Source organism: Myxine glutinosa, chromosome 5 (assembly GCF_964187855.1).
Source record: "Myxine glutinosa chromosome 5, kmMyxGlut1.1, whole genome shotgun sequence".
NCBI lineage: Eukaryota > Metazoa > Chordata > Myxini > Myxiniformes > Myxinidae > Myxine > Myxine glutinosa.
Window position 1 is genome coordinate 209,610,402 of NC_136265.1, and position 22,070 is coordinate 209,632,471.

Genomic DNA, 22,070 nt, shown 5'->3' on the forward strand with positions numbered 1-22,070 from the left:
CAAGTCTGTGAGCGGAATGAGTGTACCGAGGTGTGTATGGAAAGGTACGAGGAGCATGGGAACAGCTGGAGGTATGAGCAAGAAAGGGGTAGCGTATGCATGTAAGCATGCAGGTGAGGCATCGACGGTAACCGGGTTAGCGGTTAGAGCGACTTATAGCCGAATCGGGCCCTCGGTGCGTGCCGGGCTTCGCGTGCCGCGAGAACCAGCGGGGATCCGAGCCACGGCGGGTTCGAAAGGACCGCCGTACGCGATCCACGCTGGGCCTCGCTTTGGACGGCCGCGTCCGTGCTCCACTAGGCGGAGCGGGCAGCCCGATAGGAAGGGTCGTCATGGCGACCACTTTTTGTTGAGGCATTCCGGCAGGTCGAGATCGGGCCATGGGATGGCTCCGTGCCGAGATGGTGCGTGGGACCTCGGCCCGGGTAAACCTCCTTCCCTGCACCGAGTGCCGGACGCATCCAGCCGCTGGCACAAAACAACCCGCATTCATTGCTCGGCTGTACGAAGCCGAGCTTTAGAAGGGAATTGGCGCACCGAGAGGATCTAATAAGTAGACGGGTGATGAGGTTAGTGTTTTGGATCCAAAATTAGAGAAAAACAAAATTTGATGATTGGCAAAGGATTGGCAGTAATGATTGGTAGATGATGGGTAGTGATTGGCAAATTTTTGATTTGTTGAAATTTGATGTGCAAAATTGGTAGTGGGAGATGCCTGATGTGGTGGGATGGCAACTCTGTCATCCCTCACCAACATGGGGGGCAAATGCGCTATAGCTTATGGGGTGTATGGCAGTGAAAACTAGCCCAGGTGGGTTAGGATATTGTGTGTAGGGATCTAGCGAAGATGACATTAGGTAACGTTAAGGTTAGTTAGTGACTGATACCTGTAGTGGGGACGCAGGTAGATTAGAGTGGATGATAATGACGAGGGAGCGCAATAGTTTAAAGGGACGACTGGGAAGCGCAAGTTTCAGAGGGGAGTAGTTAGATGAGATGATGCTGTGTGAGAACTGGACAGTGTATGAGTAGTGAGTGTTGTGGATCAGCGCAAATGCGCTTGGGGGAGAGAAGGGTGCAGGCGGCACCAAGTATGAGAGCACAGGTGTGCAAGTACAGGTGTGTGGAATACATGGAGTATTGGAATGAGTGGTGTGGAGAGAGTTGGAGTAAGTGGTATGGAGTGGTGTGCATGGTGCGAAGGTGTGGATGGGGGAAGAGTGGACCCCTTTTCACGAGTACCCGGGGAGGGTAGTTTAAAGAATAGTTAGAAGGTATAGGTAAATTGTGGTTGGATATTGGCATTTGTGGTGCGGTTGCAGAATGGTATTGTGGATGGGTGCATTGGTGTGGTGAAATTGGCTGGTCGTGTGGCCTGTTAGTATGAGTGTGAATGGTTGGGCACTCCGCCACTGTTAGATGTCGGCCAGGTGAGGCCGCAGGTGGGCTCTGGGAGCCGTTAGTGTCAGTGGGTGCCTGAGGATCCCGGGTGTGGATCGGGCAGCCCGTGCCAGAAAGGGCACTGAGGGGTTGAGAGTGCGAGAGGGCCTTCCCCAGTTAGTTAGGTTAGGGTGAGGAGCAGGTGAGCTCGGTAGGCAACTACGGTGGTGGAGGTGTGCAGGTGGGTAGACCTGCTGGGAGAGCTACACGTCACAGCCCAGAAATTGTGCGAGGGCACCGAGTGATGAATCGGGGTAGTGAGACCCCAAATTGAGAAGCACCACAGTTTGGTCAATGGGAATTGGTTTTTAGAACCCATAGTGTAAGTTGGCCAATGGATTGGCAGGGAAAGACCCCGGGTAATGTAAAGTTGTTAAAGTCATTTAGGAAATAGTTAGGATTGATGAACCTGTCGCACCATACGCAGCCACTTACCTGAGGTGATAATGATGACTCCACACCTGTGTTTCTTTGTTTTGGGTTGCAGGAAATGAGAATTGCTGTGTGGATTTGTGAGACGCATCACGACGTGGATGAGACATTGGGGTGATTCCATCTCTCCCTCCCTAGGAGGGACTGATGATGAATTGGTGATGGCAAATTTTGATGTTGAGTTGGAGATGGCAAATTTTGATGTTGAGTTGGAAATGGCAAATTTGATTGGTTAGGAGGGAGAGAAGACGAATTTGGTTTATGGGAGGAACGGGGAAGACAGTAGGGACGTTTGTTGATGTGTAAAGTAGATGTTTATGGGTAGTGTTGTGTTTTGTGGATACAGTAAGGGGTAAGGGACGGGCAATGTAGGTTACCTGGTGGGGGGGGGGGGGGGCATACGGTAGGAACGTACCTGTCTCACCTGGTTCCCATGTGCCCCCAGTGTGCATTACCTTGTATTGCGTGCACTTTTGCGCCCTTACCACCTTGCTCACTTGTCTTATTTTGCCTCCCACCTCCGAGGATCTGGCTTTGGGGCAGAGAGAGAGGAGAGAGGGGTGCTGGCTCCGCAGTTGTGGGCCTGTACTTTCGCTGCTTGCTGCCTGGATCGATACACCATATGGACCGCAATTTTGGTGGCCGCCCACAATGGACCGCAGTTCTTTTGCGGGCAAGCACCACCCGTTGATGGACCTCTGGGTCAACGTGGCACCTATGCCATACAGGTGAACCACTTTTAGTTGGCCCCCCTGACGGCCACAATTCAGAAATGGACGCGGTTGGCGCCTTTCTTTATTTCTAAAGAAGCCAGAAGGCCAAGTGCACTCCATGAAGGCAAGACCAGCGGCAGAACATCGGCCGGCTGCGACACCACCGGTGACCATGGACACTTGATTGTGCATTTTTATGAACACTTTATTGGTGCACTGGATGGTGCTGACTGTGTGTATGGGGTGGTGCTTTTGGTGCTTGGATGGGGTGCTCTGCACATTATTAAAGGCCGTAGGGCCACAGGGCACTCATGGGTTGGTGTATCGATGCTGGCATGCGTGCTCTCTCTATGCATAACATCTGCATGTGTTCCTCAAAGAACAGGTCCTGGATCGTAGTGTAAATATCAGTGTAGTCTTGTGTAAATAATGCTCCCTAGCGGCTGTATGTTTAGTTTGAGAATGCTTTCCGTGATTCGGTTATCCTGTGGGTGTGTTTCTGTTAGGAGAAGGGTGCAACGTCGCAGGGGGACATATTTACTCATTTGTGAACATCTGTAAAACTGTCGCACTCAGGGTTGAGTTAATAGTAGAGGGAACTACATCTGAGTGCCACACTAACGTAGGTAAAAATTTATCGGGTCGGGACGCCCCGAGGTAGAGAAGGGTGCAATGTTGCGGATATGGGATTTGCATCCATCCATATCCGCTTGTAAATATTCCCCTATTTCCCCAACACTTCCCAACTATCCCCAATCCCCCATTCCCTAGTCCCATTTTCTGTAAACAACACTCTGTAGACCCGACCTTCCCCTATTTCCCCCATTAAATGTCGCATCCAGGTCCACCGCATCTCACGTAGACAACTATAGGACATCTTGCTAGTTATTCTTAGTCTATGTCAGTTAAGGACTCGTTTCCATTAATTCTGACTCTTCGTTGCACCAGAATGTGATTGTATGGCACCGTTAGGAAGTTTAGGACCTCCCAATACCTCCCCGCAGCTCTTCCTCACGGTACAACAACAACAACAACAACAACAGCGGCGGCGGCGCGGGGCGTATGCGTCCTCACTCCGGTTTGGTTGGTAGGGGATGTTGGGAGGGCACCATTGATGGCAGGGAAGGAGAAGGGTGCAACTGTTATGAGAAGGGTGCAACGTCGCAGGGGGACAACAACAACAACAACAGCGGCGGCGGCGCGGGGCGTGTGCGTCCTCGCAGATTGTCTGTCAGGGGGCCAACTTCAGCCTTTCCAACGAGCCGCCATCGAGCATGTGCTCGACGGGGTTACTAAGTAGGGGCTCGCTGTCAGCTCCTCATCAAGGTCGGAGCCCGGTAACCCCCGCACCCAATAGAAGCGGCGGACCGATCCCATCTGGGGCGGAGCCAACGAGCCGAGGGCGTGTCACTCCCCGCTGAGCATGCGCAGGAAGAGGGAGGTGACGTCAGATGCGCGCTGAGCTTGGAGAGAGAAGGACGCCACCAACCGAGCGCTGTGACACCTCCCTGCATCTTTTGGACCGTGCTTTATCCTGTCCCTGAGCCAAGGTGCACCTTGTGCTATCAACCGACCTGTCCTTCCCTGCCATCAATCCCTGTGTAAGTCAGTCTTGTTCCGTTTGTCTGTGGTCTGTCGGGGATAAGATAAGACTGTAACTAAGTGCCCATCTCTTCTGTGTCTTTACCTCATTGCCTTGTAATCTACCCCTTTTCTCCCCCACTAATTATATCCTCCTCCGGAGGTCTTGAGAACTGTACCCCCTTGCGTCGTTTCATTTATCCCAGTCGTTGTGTCCTTTCCTTCATTGATTTAGCGTAGCGCGATTTGGCCAACGTTCGAGTGGAATCGGGTGAGTTGGGGGTAATCGGGTAAACTGTGCGAACACGGCGGCCATTCCGCTCGGCCCTTCATAACATCTTAAGCCATCTTACCGAAGCATCTGCATCAGCTGAACCTTCCCATTCCTCCTTCCAGCATTCATTCCTGCCATTCCATCCTTCTTGTGTACGTGAGTTTGTTTTGTTTGTCTTGTCCCAGGGAATAAGTTAAGCTTGTATAGTTAAGCTCGTATTTTCACTGTGTCACCTGCTTTTTCCATTTTACCTGTATATAACCTTGACTGCTCCTTTTGCTTTAGTGTGTGTAAATAATAAATCCTGTTATTCTTCTGTACGTCTTCTTCTTCCTCTTTACATTCGGTCGCTTTAGAGGTTTCCATATTGAATATCTGTGGCACGATTTTGGCCAACGTTCAGGAATCGGGTTAGTCGGGGTAACTGTTAGGGCCGCGGCGCCATCCGCTCGGCAAAACAACATCCTATCCGCGGTCCGTAACAATATATATATATATATATATATATATATATATATATATATACACACAGACTTGGCATTTAATATGGCATTTTTTTTTTTCTTGACTTGGGTTTACTTTCTTAACTCAGTATATCAATCTGGTGGGTTTCTTTTACACTTTGGTGATTTATTTGTTAAAAGAACCATGTCACTGATTGTCTGTCGCAGCAAGAAGTCAACAACAGGATTATATCACAGGTGGCGTGGCAAAATGTACAGACAGGTGCCAATACAAGGGTTGTTGCGTTCTGTATTAGTGGAAAACAACTGCTGCACGTCTCCAAAGGTTATTGCCGCTTCCTCTGGAGATGGTCCGTCAACTCGACAATGCTGTTTGTCATGGAGTGGTGGCTTTACGAAATTACGGCATGAAACAGCATGCTATTGCTCGGCAGTATGGCATCACTCAAGGTCAGGTGTCAAGGATCCTGAAACGAAATGCTCAGAGGGGTGTCCCTACTCCAATACCGAGGCCAGGACGTCCCCGCAGAAGCACAAGGAGGGATGATCGCCAGCTGCACCGGTTAGTCCGCAATGGCCGTACCAAGTCAGCTAATCGGCTTGGGGCTGAGTGGCAGCAACTGGCAAATGTGCCTGTATCCAGAAGGCTATTCAACCAACGACTGGTTCAAGCAGGCTATCGTGCCAGGCGTCCCCTGAGAAAGCCACGCCTGACCAGACAACACCGCCAGCGCCGATTGCAGTGGGCTAGAGAGCACCGTCAATGGCAGCCAGGACACTGGAATCACGTGATCTTCAGTGACGAGTCTAGATTTCTGGTCTATCGTCAAGATGGCCACGTCCGAGTGCGCAGACAAGTGCATGAAGCCTACAACAAAGATTGTATAGTGCCAAGAGTCCAAGCTGGAGGTGGTGGGGTGACCGTTTGGGCTGCTTTTCATGCAGGGGGCAAAACTGACCTGGTTGTTCTGAATGAAAACCTGAACCAGTTGAAGTACAGGGCCATTCTGGAAGAAACATTGCTTCCATTTGTTCGTGCAGCCTTTCGAGGAAACTTTGTCTTCCAAGATGACAATGCATGGCCTCATCATGCTCGCATGATCCAACACTTTCTTGCTGACCGTGGTGTAGAGCATATGGAGTGGCCTGCCATGTCCCCGGATATGAATCCGATAGAGAACTTGTGGGCAGAATTAACGCGTCAAATCGACCACTTGGACCAGCAGCCGACCTCTGTGCGTGAATTGCAGCAGGCTATTGTCACTGCATGGCAAGCGATTCCTGTCCAAACCTTGGCAAAGCTCGTGAACAGCATGCCTCAACGTGTACGTGCTCTCCTGAATGCTCGTGGGGGTTACACGAAGTACTGAACTGTAATTTTACTGTCCGTAATCCCAGTCGTAATTTAACTTTTGTTTTTGTTAAAAAAAATTTTGCCTAATGTGCAAAATAAAGAGATACTTCTGGAAAACGTACAAAAGTTTAACACATTACTGTCCATGAATTGAGTTCGATATCAGTTTATATCACTTTCAAGGATCAATTTATTTGTTTCGAAATGTCAAATGTGGTTTTTGTTTCTTTTAAACGTCACATTAACAAAATCTAGAATAATTTCAACATAATTCCAATGAACTTTTGGTTCTAAGACATCTTGAAAAGTAAGTTCACCCCCACAAAAAAAATATTCCATATTAAATGCCAAGTCTGTATATACATATACATATGTATATATATATATATATATATATATATATATATATATATATATCTATATATATATATATATATATATATATATATCTATATATATATATATATATATATATATATATATATATATATATATATATATATAATATAATATATGTACATCTTATAATAGAGCAAACGTACATGGTTATGTTTATATGGATCCAAACGTCTTATTCTTCTTCTCAAAATAAAATTAACACACAAAACACAGTCCGTGAACTCTTAATTACGTTTAGACTGCTGAGACCCCTCAGACCTTTGACGACCCTTTAAGTCCCCCAAGACACTTAAAACCACCAAGGTTCCTGAAGACCCAAAAGACCTTGAAGACCCAAAATACCCCGAAGAACCAAAACACACAAAAGCCCCTGAATACCCCAAAGACCCCGAAGACTGAAAACATCCCGAAGACCCAAAAACCAGGAAGACCCCAAAGACCCAAAACACTCAAAAATAGTTAGTGGTTGAATTCAGTTAGCCATTATGTAAATCCTATTCAAATTTCAAGTCAATCGGATGAAAATTGAGGATTTTAGAAATTAAAAAAAAAGTGGTTGACCTTTGCCCTGTGTTGACCTTTTGGCCTACACTGATCTCAAAAATAGTTTGTGGTTGAATTCAGTTAGCCGATATGTAAATCCTATTCAAATTTCAAGTCAATCGGATTAAAATTGAGGATTTTAGAAATTTGAAAAAAGTGGTTGACCTTTGGCCTATGTTGACGTTTTGACCTCAAAAATATATAGGATTTTGTCGGACCACGACCTCAGTGAAGTTTTGTGAAGATCGGTTTCAAATTGTGACCTGTAGGCAAGTATGTGAGTGGACAGACAAACACACACACACACACACACACACACACACACACAAACAAGCAAACACACATACACACACACACACAAACAAGCAAACACACACACAAACCGGAGTGATCAACATAGTTGGGGAAAAAAAAATTGCCAAGTAACAAACGCAACCGGCCAATATACTTGAAAAATCTTCGATTTTGCAAGTAATAAGTAACAGACGACACACCATTATGCACAGGGCCTTTGTGGCCACCACTGTATAAGGAAGTGTGCTCTGCACAAACGACATTGGTAAGATCAATTTTATTGAATGTAGGTTATAGTGAGTGTAGGTTATAGTTATCAGGAAAGATTATCATGATCATTGCACTCGCCGTGAATGAATGAAAATGAATGATCGTTTTAAGGCCATTTTCCCCGCTCGAGCAGGGGTTAGCCTTGCGGGCCCCTTGGCAATCATGGTTCCCTGTTTTGAGGCAATGTTTTTATGGCCGGATGCCCTTCCTGACGCCAACCCTTGGTCGCCTCTTACGATGCGCAGGGATACGGTGTACCTATTCTAAATCGGGGTACACACCATGATCATTCATCCCAGCAAGCTGGTACTCAATTTGCCGACCTCGGAAGGATGAGCAGGCTGAGTCAACCCCCCTGGCGTTAATTCAGCGATCGAACGGGATTCGAACCCAGGATCCTCGGATCCCAAGCCGGCACCCTAACCGCTAAGCCAACACCAGGCTAATGAAGAATAAAATGTCAAACATCCCTCAACAAGAACCCTGCGTCGAAAGAGACTGAACAAATCCACGAGGAAAAGAATAATTGTTAAATCAAAAGCTGTTAGCAAGCAGGAGGCAGGTTAAAGCGATGTTTCTTTACTCAGGTTTGCTTTACATTGCCGTGACCTAACCAGCTCAAAATAAGTCTTCAAATGCTTTCAATATCCTCAATAATGATGTAACTAAACTTGGCTGGAATATTTATTGGCCTTTCTGATCAAGACCGTCAATCTATTAATTTGGGAAATTAACCTTCCACGTCTCGTGAGAAGAGTGAATCAGTGACATGAAAATCAATTTCGTTTGTCTCTGCATTTGTGTTATTGATTTCCTTTTTTGGGTTGTTTTTCAACATTTCAGGCCAAGCACTTGAGTTGTGATCGCTGCAGGCTCTTCAGCTCCTTGCCACGGTGTTCGGCTGGTTCCCAGCAGCGGAGCACTGCACCAGGAAAGGCCTTGACCTGGCTGCTTGACAACTACTTCAGGAGAGATGTCACTTTGCAGTCACACACCAAGGGATTACCATGTAGGTAGGCCAATGAGAGTTCTGTACACATGGGATTGTACAAAATACAAATTTTTCAACTGCAAGTATCTCCAGATGATAAACTTTTGCATTATAAATGGCATTGACTGGACATAAACAAAATAATGACAACACAGTTAGACACCGCTCATACAAAGCTGGACATATTTTCCTCAAGTCCATCCAACACAGCACTATGTTTAGGGAGCAAGGCAGACATCCCAATCACCTTGTTTTACCTTTGAGCCTGGACAAAGCTTCTCCATCCATGGACTTGAGACGGTTGCTGTTCAGTGCCATCTTGGATAGACGTGGTACATGCTTGAAGGTATCGCGTGGAAGTCCCTCCAGCCGATTGTTGCTCACATACAGTTCACGAAGGTTCTTCAAACCCAGGAACATTCCAGTCGTCAGGCTCTCCAGCGCATTGTTATCCAAAACAAGCATTTCAAGCTTCGTTAGTGATGCAAAGGTGCTCTCCTGAATATCTGTCAGCTTGTTTCCAGCAAGGTTGAGAAAGTCCAACTCCTCAAGACCTGTGAAAGCTTCGGTCGAAATGCTGGAAATTTTGTTCATCGCTAAGTCGAGGATCTTCAGTTTGGGAAGATGCTGAAAGACATTTGAAGGAAGCTTACTTACGTTATTCATTGGCATGTCCAAGTCAGTGAGGCTCTCAAGACCTGTAAATGTGTAGGAGTTGATGTCAAGGATTTGGTTGAGGCCGAGAAGCAGGAACTGAAGACGAGGAATGTACTTAACAACATTGTTCGGAAGATTATGGAGGTCGTTGCTGTAAAGGTTCAACAGCTTGATTTTCTTGGAAACATGCAAATGCCTCCTAAACGAGGTTTGAAAAGCTACACCAAGACCAAACTAGCACGGCGCTCGGTGGAGCACATACCCCTGCGAGACTGACCATTTTTGTTTTCTTTCCCACTGATGGGCTTGATTTGCATCCGAACCTGAACCGAAATCGAATCGGCTTGTTCTTGTCACTTACCCAACTCATCCACCAAGTTTTGTCATTATCCATCCATAACTTTTTCAAATACCGTGTTAAGTGTCCTTTTCGGCCCGATCTCTCAATGGTGAAGAATCACTTTTCAAAGTTTTAAAAAATTATCTTACCCGGATGATGATCCACATTAAAAAAAAAAAATTGTGTTCAAGATTGAGGCTCGTGTAAGAGTTAACATTGATCACAAAAAGACAAACTGACACATAAAACATAAAACATATGATAAAGGGAGTGGGAGACAAAATGGAGAGCAGGGACATCGGGAGATCTGTGGGAGGGAGAGGGCTTGGGGGGGGGGGGGAGGCATTGGAAGGGGGAGGGGGTGGAGGTGGGAGAGGTTAAAAAACACGTGGACACAGCAAGGACTTCCAGGAAAGAAGTTGGAATTTCTAAAAAGTGGATCTGGGGTTAATTAACGGGGGTAGAAAAGATCAAGGTTTTGGATGGGGGAAGATAAAAGATGGTGGTGAACAGCTGTTTTAAAGACTGGAGGGAGGAGTGGGACTGAAGAGAGCGAGGGAGTTTGTTCCAGAGGCGGGAGAAAAGAGGAATGAAGGAGTGAAGGTGAGCACAGAGTCTTGATTTTGGCAGTTTCACCAGAAGAGGGTTGCTGGGAGATCTTGAGTGACCTGTAGGAATATTTGGGGGACAGAGCACAGAGAGAGCTGGGGTGGCAAGGCCGGAGAGGAGTCGTTAGAAGACAGAAAGACCACCAACCTGCCTGCGTTGAGTGAGTGAAAGGCCCTCAGAATTAGCTTCATCGCGGGAGATTCCAATGATTTTGAACGCTTTGTTTTCAACAGCGTGAAGACGAGCTAGGTGTGAGGCAGGAGCACCAGACCAGAGGGGAGAGCAGTATTCCATTGAGCTGCGGATGAAAGCCTTGTATGTGGTGAGGAGCTCAGGTGTGCCAAGGAAGGACTTCACATGATGGAGGATGCCCGCTTGGAGTTTGCAAAAAAGCACCGAAAGGACTCTCAGACTGTGAGAAACAATCTTCTGTGGGCTTTCATGTGTCTTTCACTGAGGAGAGGCTTCCGTCTGGCCATTCTGCCATAAAGCCCAGATCAGTGGAGTGTTGCAGTGATGGTTGTCCTTCTGGAAGTTTCTCTCATCTCCACACAGGTTCTCTGGAGCTCAGCCAGAGTGACCATCGGGTTCTTGGTCAACTCTTACCGAGGCCCTTCTCCCCCGATTGCTCAGTTTGGCCGGACGGCCAGCTCTAGGAAGAGCCCTGATTGTTTAAAACTTCTTCCATTTAAGAATTATGGAGGCCACCATGCTTTTGAGAACCTTCAATGCAGCAGAAATTTTTTTGTAGGCTTCCCCAGATCTGTGCCTCGACACAATCCTGTCTCTGAGCTCTGCAGGCAGTTCCTTCGACCTCATAGGCTTGGTTTTTACTCTGATGTGGATTGTCAGCTGTGAGACCTGAAAAACAGTCACGTGAAAAAGTAAGTACACCCCATGTAAAGTTTTGACTTTTTCAACATATTTCAACATGCAGCTATTTGATCTTCATTCCAACGATACTGATAGATAAAGGTGATATAATACAACAAATGTCTTGAAACATTTACATTTTGTAGTCCATTGTATAATTTAAATAAACATGAATGCAAATTTCACATGTGGAAAAAGTAAGTACACCCTTTGCTCTAATAGGTGGTATTGCCCCCTTTGGCAGAAATAACCTCAAGTAGAGGTTTCTTATAACTGTCTATCAGTCTCTGACATCGACTGGGAGAAATTTTTGCCCATTCCTCCATGCAAAATTCTTTCAGCTGTGCGATGTTTGAGGGGTTTCTTGCATGCACAGCTCGTTTCAAATCCCCCCACAACATCTCGATTGGATTTAGATCCGGGTTTTGACTTGGCCATTCCAGAACCCTCCATTTCTTTCGTTTCAGCCATTCCTTGGTGGATTTACTTGTATGTTTTGGGTCATTGTCATGTTGCAAGGTCCACCTTCGGTTCAGCTTAAACTCTCCGACAGATGGCCTTACATAATCCTCAAGCACCCTCTGGTACAATGAAGAATTCATAGTGCATTATATGATGGTGGGCTGCCTAGGCCCTGAAGCAGCAAAGCTGCCCCAAACCATAATATTTCCACCACCATGCTTTACAGTTGGTATCAGGTTCTTGTGGTCAAATGCTGTCTTTGGTTTTCGCCAAACATGTCTTCTGGTACTGTGGCCAAATAGCTCTACCTTGACTCATCTGTCCAGAGCACATTGTTCCAGAAGTGCTGGTCTTTGCCTAGGTGTTCATTGGCAAACTTTAGTCTTGCCCTGATGTTCTTTCTGGACAGCAAAGGTTTCCTCCTGGCACACCTCCCATGTAGATCAAATTTGTGCAGCCTCTTTCTAATGGTAGACTCGTGCACTTTGACATCATCAGTGGCAAGAGCTACCTGTAGGTCGCGTGATGACATTCTGGGGTCCTTAGAGACTTCTTTCAGCATCTTGCGGTTTGGTCTCGGGCTGAACTTGCTGGGGCGGCCTGGCCTGAACGAGTTGGCAGTTGCTTGGAATCTTCTCCACTTGTGGATGATCTTCCGGACAGTCGAATGATTGATTTCAAATTGTTTGGAGATCTTTTTAAATCCCTTCCCAGACTCGTAGGCATCTATAACCTTCTTTCTGAAGGCCTCAGAGAGCTCTTTTGATCTAGGCATGGTGACGCCGCACACTTCAACAACAAAGAGCAAACCAAACTAAATGTCTGAGGTTTAAATAAGACAGGTTCCTCCAAGATCCTCTCTAAAGATGTTCTAACCATTTGCACCTGAGCTGGTGCACCTGATTCAAATTTTAGGTGTTTGAAGTAGTGATAAATGTAGGGGTGTACTTACTTTTTCCACATGTGAAATTTGCATTTATGTTTATTTAAATTATACAATGGACTACAAAATGTAAATGTTTCATGATATTTGTTTTATTATATCACCTTTATCTATCAATATTGTTGAAATGAAAATAAAATAGCTGTATGTTGAAATATACAGACCATGGGCATTGAGGAAGTTAGGAGTGGAGGAATGGTTGATCAGAGTAGTGATGGCAATGTACAAAAGAGCACGCACAGCTGTAAGGACGAAGGACGGGAACAGTGGTGAGTTTGAGGTGAAGGTGGGAGTGCATCAGGGGTCGGTACTAAGTCCACTACTATTTGTAGCTGTGATGGAGGTGCTGGCTCAGAACGTAAAGGAGGGTTTACCGTGGGAGTTGTTGTATGCAGATGATCTGGTGTTGATTGCGGAAAGTATGGATGGACTGAAGGAAAAGATGAACAAGTGGAAGGAATGTATGGAGACAAAAGGTCTGAAGGTGAATATCGGAAAGACAAAGGTGATGGCAAGTGGTAAAGCATGTGGTGAGGTGGAAAGAACTGGGAAGTGGCCGTGTGCTGTGTGCAGGAAGGGTGTCGGAGTGAACTCCATTCAGTGTACAATGTGCGCTGAGTGGGTTCATCAAAAATGTAGTGGTCTGAGAGGGTCATTAACCAGTGTGGCAGCTACATTCAAATGTAAGGTGTGCGCAGAGGGAGCTGCAGATGGAGGAAATGTTGAGTTGGATCTTGGAGATGGCGTGAAGCTGGAAGGTGTGAAAACATTTTGCTACCTCGGAGACATGCTGAATGGAGAAGGTGGATCAGACTCGGCAACGGTTGCTCGAGTGAGATGTGCATGGAAGAAGTTTCGGGAACTGAGTGGCGTGCTGATGAGGAGGAGAGTGTCGCTGAAGCTGAAGGGAAAGGTGTATGCTACATGTGTGAGAAGTGTTATGATTTATGGGAGCGAGACATGGGTAATGAACGTAGAGCAGCAACGAAGGCTGGAAAGGGTGGAAATGCGAATGGTTCGATGGATGTGCGGAGTATCGTTGAGAGAGAGGAGGACAAATGATGAATTGCGAAAGATGATGGGAATATTGCCTGTGATTGATGCTGTGAAGAGGAACAGGTTGAGATGGTTTGGTCATGTATTGAGGAAGGATGAAAGTGACTGGTTGAGAAGAGTGATGTAAGTTAATGTAGAAGGAAGTAGAGGACGCGGAAGACCGAGAAAGACTTGGCTAAAGATGGTGGAAGAAGAAATGCGGGCAAGGGGGTTAACAAGGAGAGATGCAGAAAATAGGGCAAAATGGAGAAGATTGTCATGGGGACCGCAAGGCTAACCCCCGCTCTAGCAGGGAAAATTGCCTTAAAATGCATGTTGTTGTTGTTGTTGTTGTATGTTGAAATATGTTGAAAAAGTCAAAACTTTACATGGGGTGTACTTACTTTTTCACGTGACTGTAAATGTGATATTTCAGTTTTTTATTTTTAATAAATTTGCAAAACTTTCTAAAATCCTGTTTTCTCTTTGTCATTATGGGGTATCGAGTGTAGATTGATGAGGGAAAAAATGAATTTAAATGATTTCAGCAAAAGGCTGCAACATAACAAAATGTGAAAAAAGTGAAGGGGTCTGAATACTTTCTGAATGCACTGTATGAACAAAAGGTGGAGGCAAAGGGGAAGCTGTCGCCAGAGGAACTCCTGGGGGGAGGTGGAGAGAGGGCAGTGCAAGGAGAGTGAGTGAGAGAGCTTTTGATAAAGATAGCCACCCCACCACCAGGACAGGGCTCAGGTCCATCACACCGGAGGAGATAGTAACCAGGAAGATACATTAAGGAATCAGAGACATCTTGAAGGAGGAGATTTTCTGTAAAGCAGATTACGTCTGGTTTGTCAGAATCAACCTGTATGGAGAGATCAATCAGGTTTGAGCGAAGGCCCCGGATGTTTGAGTTCTGTACCGTAAGGAAGAGGGAGGGGGAGCATCGGGTGCAGGACAGGGAAGGAAAGGGGAGGGGTAGGGTAAGATGAAGGGTGAGAGGGGGAGGTAGGCAGAGCTGTTGATGGTGTGTCAGAGATTGCAGAAGAGTAAGGAGAAGGGGAAGAATGAGGAGGACAAAAGGTTTGATGGTGATGGGATGAGGCACAGTGAGAGGTTGTTTGAGGTGGGAGGGGGGCAGAGCAATGTAGAAGGTTGGAGGAGGTGGAGGTATGAGATAGAAGGGAGACGAAGTGGGGAGGAGGCAGCTTTGAGGGGGAAGGGGGGAGAATTGTAGAAAGATGGTCGGGGGGAGATTTGAAGGGGAGTTTTTGGGGGGGGGGGAGTTTGTTTTGATAGTTTTTGATAAAGATAGCAACCCCACCTCCAGGACGAGGCTCAGGTCTATCATACCGGAGGAGGGAGTAACCAGGGAGAGATATTAAGGAATCACAGACATCATGAAGGAGGAAAGTTTCAGTGCGGTTTCTATTTCCCAATTGAACCTATGAGTTTCTGTTTAGCAGATCAAGTCTGGTTTGGGTTCAAATCGAGATCTGGCCTATTTCAGGTTCTTTGATCTCCATTACCTCCTTATGTCTCTGAAAGCACAGTACATCAGTGGCAAAATACTCACCGATCGAATAAATGATTCAATTCATGTCAAATATACTGTTGCGGATCCCGTGTCTGTCGACGTACTAAGGGGGGGTTAAGACCCCATTTCCCCACAGACACCGGGTCCACGGGCCGTCGACTGTGACGAAGCTCATGCCCGGCGGGTTGTGGGGCAACTACAATCAGCAATCACCAATCTCCAAAACAAGGGCCGAAGGGTTGGCCACCGTGATCTGAATACCTTCGAGACCACGTGACCTGGAAGGCCGAGGATTGAATCCCTCGCGATCCCACACCTCGTTCAATCAGGCGCGCCGAGCGAATCACATGGTGTGGGTCGCGTTTTTACATTACGTTATCTATGGACCTAAACGAGCAACCGAATTCGGTTCGAACGATGCTGGGTCCATGGGGAAAAGACGCACACGAGCAGGTCGAGAAGAAATAAAAGGTACCAGCCTTTATTTACAAAAAGCACAGAAAAAGGACGAGAAGCAGGCATATCATAAATCCTTTCCTATTTCCGACACAGGCGCCTGGCACACTCGCACACAGGGGATAAATCACATCGGTTAGACTCGTACCAGGAGGACTGGTGGACGCTGATTCGAGTGAGGGCAGTTCCTGTGCGTAGCACATGGGTTGATCCAGTAGACAGCACGAAGGAAGACCAGCGGAGGAAGACCAGCATGAAGGAACACCAGCGAAGGAAGACCAGCACAAAGGAAGACCAGCACGAAGGAAGACCAGCGGAGGAAGACCAGCGAAGGAAGACCAGTGAAGGAAGACCAGCACAAAGGAAGACCAGCACGAAGGAAGACCAGCATGATGGAAGACCAGCACGAAGGAGCACCAGTGAAGGAAGACCAGCACGAAGGAAGACCAGTGAAGGAAGAGCAGCATGAAGGAAGACCAGTGGAGGAAGACCAGCGGAGGAAGACCAGCAAAGGAAGACCAGCACAAAGGAAGACCAGCGGAGGAAAACCTGCGAAGGAAGACCAGCACGAAGGAAGACCAGCGGAGGAAGACCAGCGAAGGAAGACCAGCACAAAGGAAGACCAGCACGAAGGAAGACCAGTGGAGGAAGACCAGCGGAGGAAGACCAGCAAAGGAAGACCAGCACAAAGGAAGAGCAGCATGAAGGAAGACCAGTGGAGGAAGACCAGCGGAGGAAGACCAGCAAAGGAAGACCAGCACAAAGGAAGACCAGCGGAGGAAAACCTGCGAAGGAAGACCAGCACGAAGGAAGACCAGCGGAGGAAGACCAGCGAAGGAAGACCAGCACAAAGGAAGACCAGCACGAAGGAAGACCAGTGAAGGAAGACCATCACAAAGGAAGACCAGTGGAGGAAGACTAGCAAAGGAAGACCAGAACGAAGGAAGACCAGCACGAAGGAAGACCAGCATGAAAGAAGACCAGCATGAAGGAAGACCAGCATGAAGGAAGACCAGCATGAAGGAAGACCAGCGAAGGAAGACCAGCACGAAGGAAGACCAGCACGAAGGAAGACCAGCATGAAGGAAGACCAGCGAAGGAAGACCAGCACGAAGGAAGACCAGCACAAAGGAAGACCAGCGAAGGAAGACCAGCGGAGGAAGACCAGCATGAAGGAAGACCAGCACGACGGATGACCAGCTCTGCCTTTTATCGGGTGGAGGGGGGGTTGGGGGTGGGAGCGAGAGAATGCCCTTCTGGAAGGTCCCACGAACCCCGACTCGCCGCTGCCGGTTACGTGCTATCATTCGACCATGCCTCCCTCCGGAAGGTTCCACGTAGATCGTTCTTGCCCACCCATGAACCAACGTCTTCTTCAACAACACGAGGGGTTGGAACCTTGCCTAACTCAACGCATATGTGCACCTTTAATTACTACACAATGGAAAAGGAGCTAATCTTTACATTTAATAAGAAATAACTGACAAATGCAGGCTACATGTTGTCGTGGAATTAACTAGAAGGGGTTTCTTTTATTTCTCAACTGCAACAATACATTTTCTCAGTCGACAAAGTATCCTGGTCCACATTTTCAGGTGCAAGGGAAATATGGAGAAATTGTCACATCGACTAATTTGAATGGTTGTCTATGTAAAACGAACCTTGTACACTGGGCCAATGTGAAAAATCATGATAGTAATTATTATCTTGTGCATCTATATATTTATAATTTTTTGCACAAATTGAGCACCTGGTGCTTGTGGTAAGCACAATAGAGTATTGCTCTCATTTGTGGACCAGCACACCTGCATACTACCTTACCCCCAGGAACCTGTTGTGACGAAGGATCTGAAAATCATTGGGTAGTTCATTATGAGGCTGTAACATGGGGTCTGCTTTCTTACTGTAGACTGGGATTGCACTTTCAATTCAGAACTGTCTTTCATCTGATGCTGCTCCTCGTGCCATTTTGTGCAAGAGTCTAGGCTGATGGACGTGGTGAACGACAAAGGGTGGCAGGTTCACAAATTACCAAAGGGTTGGGGGAGGTCGAATGGGGGTGCAGAAACTCAATGAGGAACGTGAAGGAGCCCGGGCTCCAGCATGAGACGGACAAAATGACGGGCAAGACATAACCTCGTCCGAGAAGATATTAATTCTCAAAACCAACTCGGGAACCTCAAAAGCCCGTTTATTGGGCTGCATTATAGAGCACAACCAGAAACCGAAACCGAAACCGAAAACCACGCCTCTCAGGCGAGGCGTGCTTCGGTGGTCACGTGATCAACAGGTGTAGCTGATTATACCCGCACGCGCGGCACGCTTTGGTGGTCACGTGACCAGCCACTCTGGCGCCGCGGTTCCCCGCCGGTGACGTCACCGGCTGGAGCAAGGAGATTCTGATGCTGGTCTTGCTTGGGGGACCCATGGGTCGCTACAAACGAATTATTTATACATGTGTTTCGGATCCGTCACTTCCACCGTTGTTGTTATTATATACCTGTAGGATTTTTTAGTTTCAGGTAATATTGTTGTTAAGATTTCTGTGTGAAATGCAGATGACTTCAGTAAAAGATAAAAATAAATGTTTGTGATGGAAAAAGGGAAAACGCGGCAAAGAACCTGGAAGGGAGAAGAGAGAGGCGGCGATCTGCAGGGAGAGGAAGTCGCATCGAGGCTGCGAGTGGACTTTTTTGATATTAGTCGCGAATGAGTTGAGGCTTCCCAGAAAAGGGATTGCCCATGACTGTAAAGTATCTCGACAAACGACGATCAATTGTCGTACGCGTTTATTCACTCTGCCGATCAAGGCCCGATTCACAGCAGCACCATCCGAGCTCTGGCGTAGGGATACAACCCGGTCCCGGTGTAGGGATACAACGGTGAATATTTGCACTGCATACATGACATCCTCCACTTTAAGTCCAAAATTACCACGAGCAATACGTGCTAGATTTCCAGAATTGATATTTCAAAAGCAACATTTCCAAAACATGTGAGAATATGTGTGCAAACTGTTATGAGAATAATGAAAATACGTGAAAATAGAACATGTGTCAACGTGAAAAAAAAACATCTTCAAAGATTCAACCGGTCGGGTGCTTTTCTCTCACGCATTGAGCGTCGCGGTGTACCAGTGGATACAGAGTCCGAGGTGATTCCTTTGGGTCGCGGTGTACCAGTGGATACAGAGTCCGAGGTGATTCCTTTGGTCTCCACGAAGGGTGTAGCGTTTGCAGAGGTTTTCGGGGCATCCGAGCCGGCTGGAGCGGCCACGACGATCTCCGGCAGTGGCGGGTCGAACTGTTGTCCTGACTGTGACGATGCTACAGGCTCCATCGACTCACAGTGACGGTAGGTTATGTGGTCCTGATGTCGACGAATTTCGCGGCCGTCCTGCAGGCGAATCACAATGGACAGTGGACCTGGCTTCTCGATGATGTCCCCCGGTAGCCACGTCGCACCTGCACCAAAATTTCGGGCAAACACTGGATCTCCAATGTTGATACATCGACTGTTGGACGTCTTATCGTGCACCAACTTTTGATTAAGCTGGCTCTGATAAACATTTGATGATATGTCTGGTTTGAGATTGTCAAGTGTCGATCTCAAGTGTCGTTTCATCAATAACTCAGATGGAGCTGCACCGGTTGTTGATTGTGGCGTGATGCGGTATTTGAACAGGAGACGAGACAGCTTTGTTTCCAGGGTTCCCTCCTGAAGTTTCTGCAATCCGGATTTGATGATTCCCACGGATCGTTCGGCCAAGCCATTTGAAGCCTGGTGATGTGGGCTGACAAACTTATGTTTGATGCCGTTCCGACGTGTGAACTTGGCAAACTCGGTACTGGAAAAACACGAACCGTTATCACTCACGATCATCCTGGGCAGACCATGAGTGGCGAAACAACGTCTGAGTCTTTCGATGACAATGGCTGACGTAGTACCACGCGTCACATAGGCATCAATCCATTTTGTGTGCGCGTCCGTAATTATTAGAATCATGCTGCCGTTAATAGGCCCGGCATAATCGAGATGTAGGCGATGCCACGGTTCGCTGGGCCATTCCCAGGGATGCAGTGGCGCTTTCGCAGGTGTATTCCGGGTGCTCTGGCAGGGGTAACAATGTCGAACATGATGTTCGATATCAGCATCAAGATTCGGCCACCACACATAGTTTCTGGCGAGTGACTTCATCTTCACAATCCCGGGGTGACAGTCATGGATTTCATCCATGACCCTGGAACGCAGATTTTTTGGGATCACGACACGACATCCCCAGAGTAGGCAACCATTTTCCACGCTGAGTTCGTTTTTACGTGCTTTAAAAGCCGCAAAATCTGGGTCACCCTCAGGTAGCAAATGCCATCCAAGCTGTACAGCCTGGACAGTTCTGGACAGAACGGGGTCTCGTCGAGTATGAGTGCGGATCTGGCCGGAATCGACAGCACAATCTTCCAGATGATCCATCAGTGCGATAATGGATCCTGGTGTAGGCGAATCATCAACGGATTCTGGAAGGAGTAACCGACTCATGGCATCTGCATTTGTGATAGACGAACCGGGCTTATAACATATGGTGTAGTCATAAACAGCGAGAAACAGGGACCAGCGGATGATCCTGGGCGGTAGTGTGTCAGATGTCGCCTTAGTTGGACCAAACAGACTGATCAGCGGCTTGTGATCAGTGCGAATCGTGAAATGATGTCCAAGAAGGTACTGGCGAAATTTGCCGACGCCGAAAACGATTCCCAATCCTTCCTTGTCAAGTTGGGAATAGCTTTTCTCTGCCGGGGACAACGTTCTGGATGCAAATGCAACCGGTCTTTCCATACCATCAGGCATCACGTGTGATAATACACTCCCCACTCCATACCGACAGGCATCGCATGTCAGCACAAGATCCTTCTCTGGATCAAAATGAATGAGAACATTGGACGATTTGAGCAGATCCTTAGAGGTCTGGAATGCTGATTGTTCAGTAGACCCCCAGCTCCAGGAGACTCCTTTCCTCAAAAGCCGATAAAGGGGGCCCAAAACGTCGGTCACATTCGGGATGTAACGACCATAGAACTGAAGCAAACCGAGGTATGACTTCAATTCGGTCACATCTCGTGGAGCAGGAGCATCCTCGATAGCTCGGACTTTCTCATCTGTCGGGTGTAGACCCTCGGCATCAATCGTATGACCCAGGTACGTGACTGATGGCACCATAAACTTGCACTTGTCTCGACGCAAACGTAGACCGGAGTCCGAAATCTTCTTCAGAACTCTCTCCAGGTTCTGTAGATGTTCCGCGTCCGTATGACCAGTAACCAGAATATCATCCTGGTAACAAACGACGTTGCGTTCGGCGGCAAACAAACTGTCCATGACACGCTGATAAATTCCAGGTGCAGATTTCACTCCAAAACTAAGTCGGTGGTACCTGTACAACCCACGATGCGTGTTGATGGTAAGATAGTGTTTCGAATTCTCGTCCAAGCAGAGCTGTAGATAGGCGGATTTGAGATCGAGTTTCGTAAAAGTCGTGCCTCCCGTGAGACGAGCATAGAGGTCTTCGATCCTCGGGATTGGATATTTATCCATTGAAGAACACCTGTTCACGGTCATTTTATAATCTCCACATATGCGGATGGACTGGTCCGATTTTATGACCGGAACGATGGGCGCCGCCCATTCGGCATACTGGATTTGCTCGATGATCCCCAGATTTTCAAGATGATCCAGTTCCTTGTCAATCCGCTCACGCAGGGCGAAAGGGACTGGGCGAGCCCTGCAAAATATAGGATTGGCATCCCGGTCAACCCTGAGTTTAGCCGTATGTCCTTTCAAGGTTCCAAGCTCATCCTTGAAGACATCCGGGTACGTATCCAGCACATTTTTGAGTGTGTATGCTGCGGTAGGAGAAACGTTGGCTGCCCGGAGTTGATGAATGCTTTCCCACTTCAGTCGAATTATGCTCAACCAGTTCCTGCCGAGTAAGGAAGGGCCCTTTCCAGGAATGACGATCAGGGGTAGGTGAAACTCACGGTTATCGTAGCCCACCGTGACGTCACATGTACCGCAGGGAACAATCTTCTCACCTGTATAGGTGGAGAGTCCATAGGTAGTAGGTTTCAGATGGGGTCGGTCAGCATCACTCCACACGTTTGTGAAAACAGCATGGCTGATGAGCGAGATGGCTGCACCAGTGTCGACCTCCATTTGCAATGGTCGATTGTTGACGACAACATTGGCAAGAAGAGGGTCCCGCCTATGGTGAGAATCAATATGAAGCAGGTCATACGATTCTAAGTTTTCGGAAACAGAGCTCACCTGGTCAAGCTCGGGTTCCTCCGAACCGATAAACTGATGAATCTTGTCAGCAACTTTTCCTTTTCCCGATTTGCGAGTGATGCAA

The 22,070-nt window shown here is 47.4% G+C and overlaps 1 protein-coding gene across 1 annotated transcript in view; it reads right to left on the reverse strand.

Annotated features, from left to right (window-relative positions):
* Positions 1-8,707: 8,707 nt before the first annotated feature.
* LOC137426442 (uncharacterized) overlaps positions 8,708-22,070 on the reverse strand; it is a 75,792-nt gene continuing 62,429 nt past the window's right edge. The window contains exons 4-5 of the mRNA XM_078777462.1: positions 9,013-9,589; positions 8,708-8,794 (exon numbers count right to left, since the gene is read on the reverse strand). Coding sequence (XP_078633588.1) covers positions 8,724-8,794; positions 9,013-9,589 — 648 coding nt within the window. The 3' untranslated portion in view covers positions 8,708-8,723. The remainder of the gene's footprint in view (positions 8,795-9,012; positions 9,590-22,070) is intronic.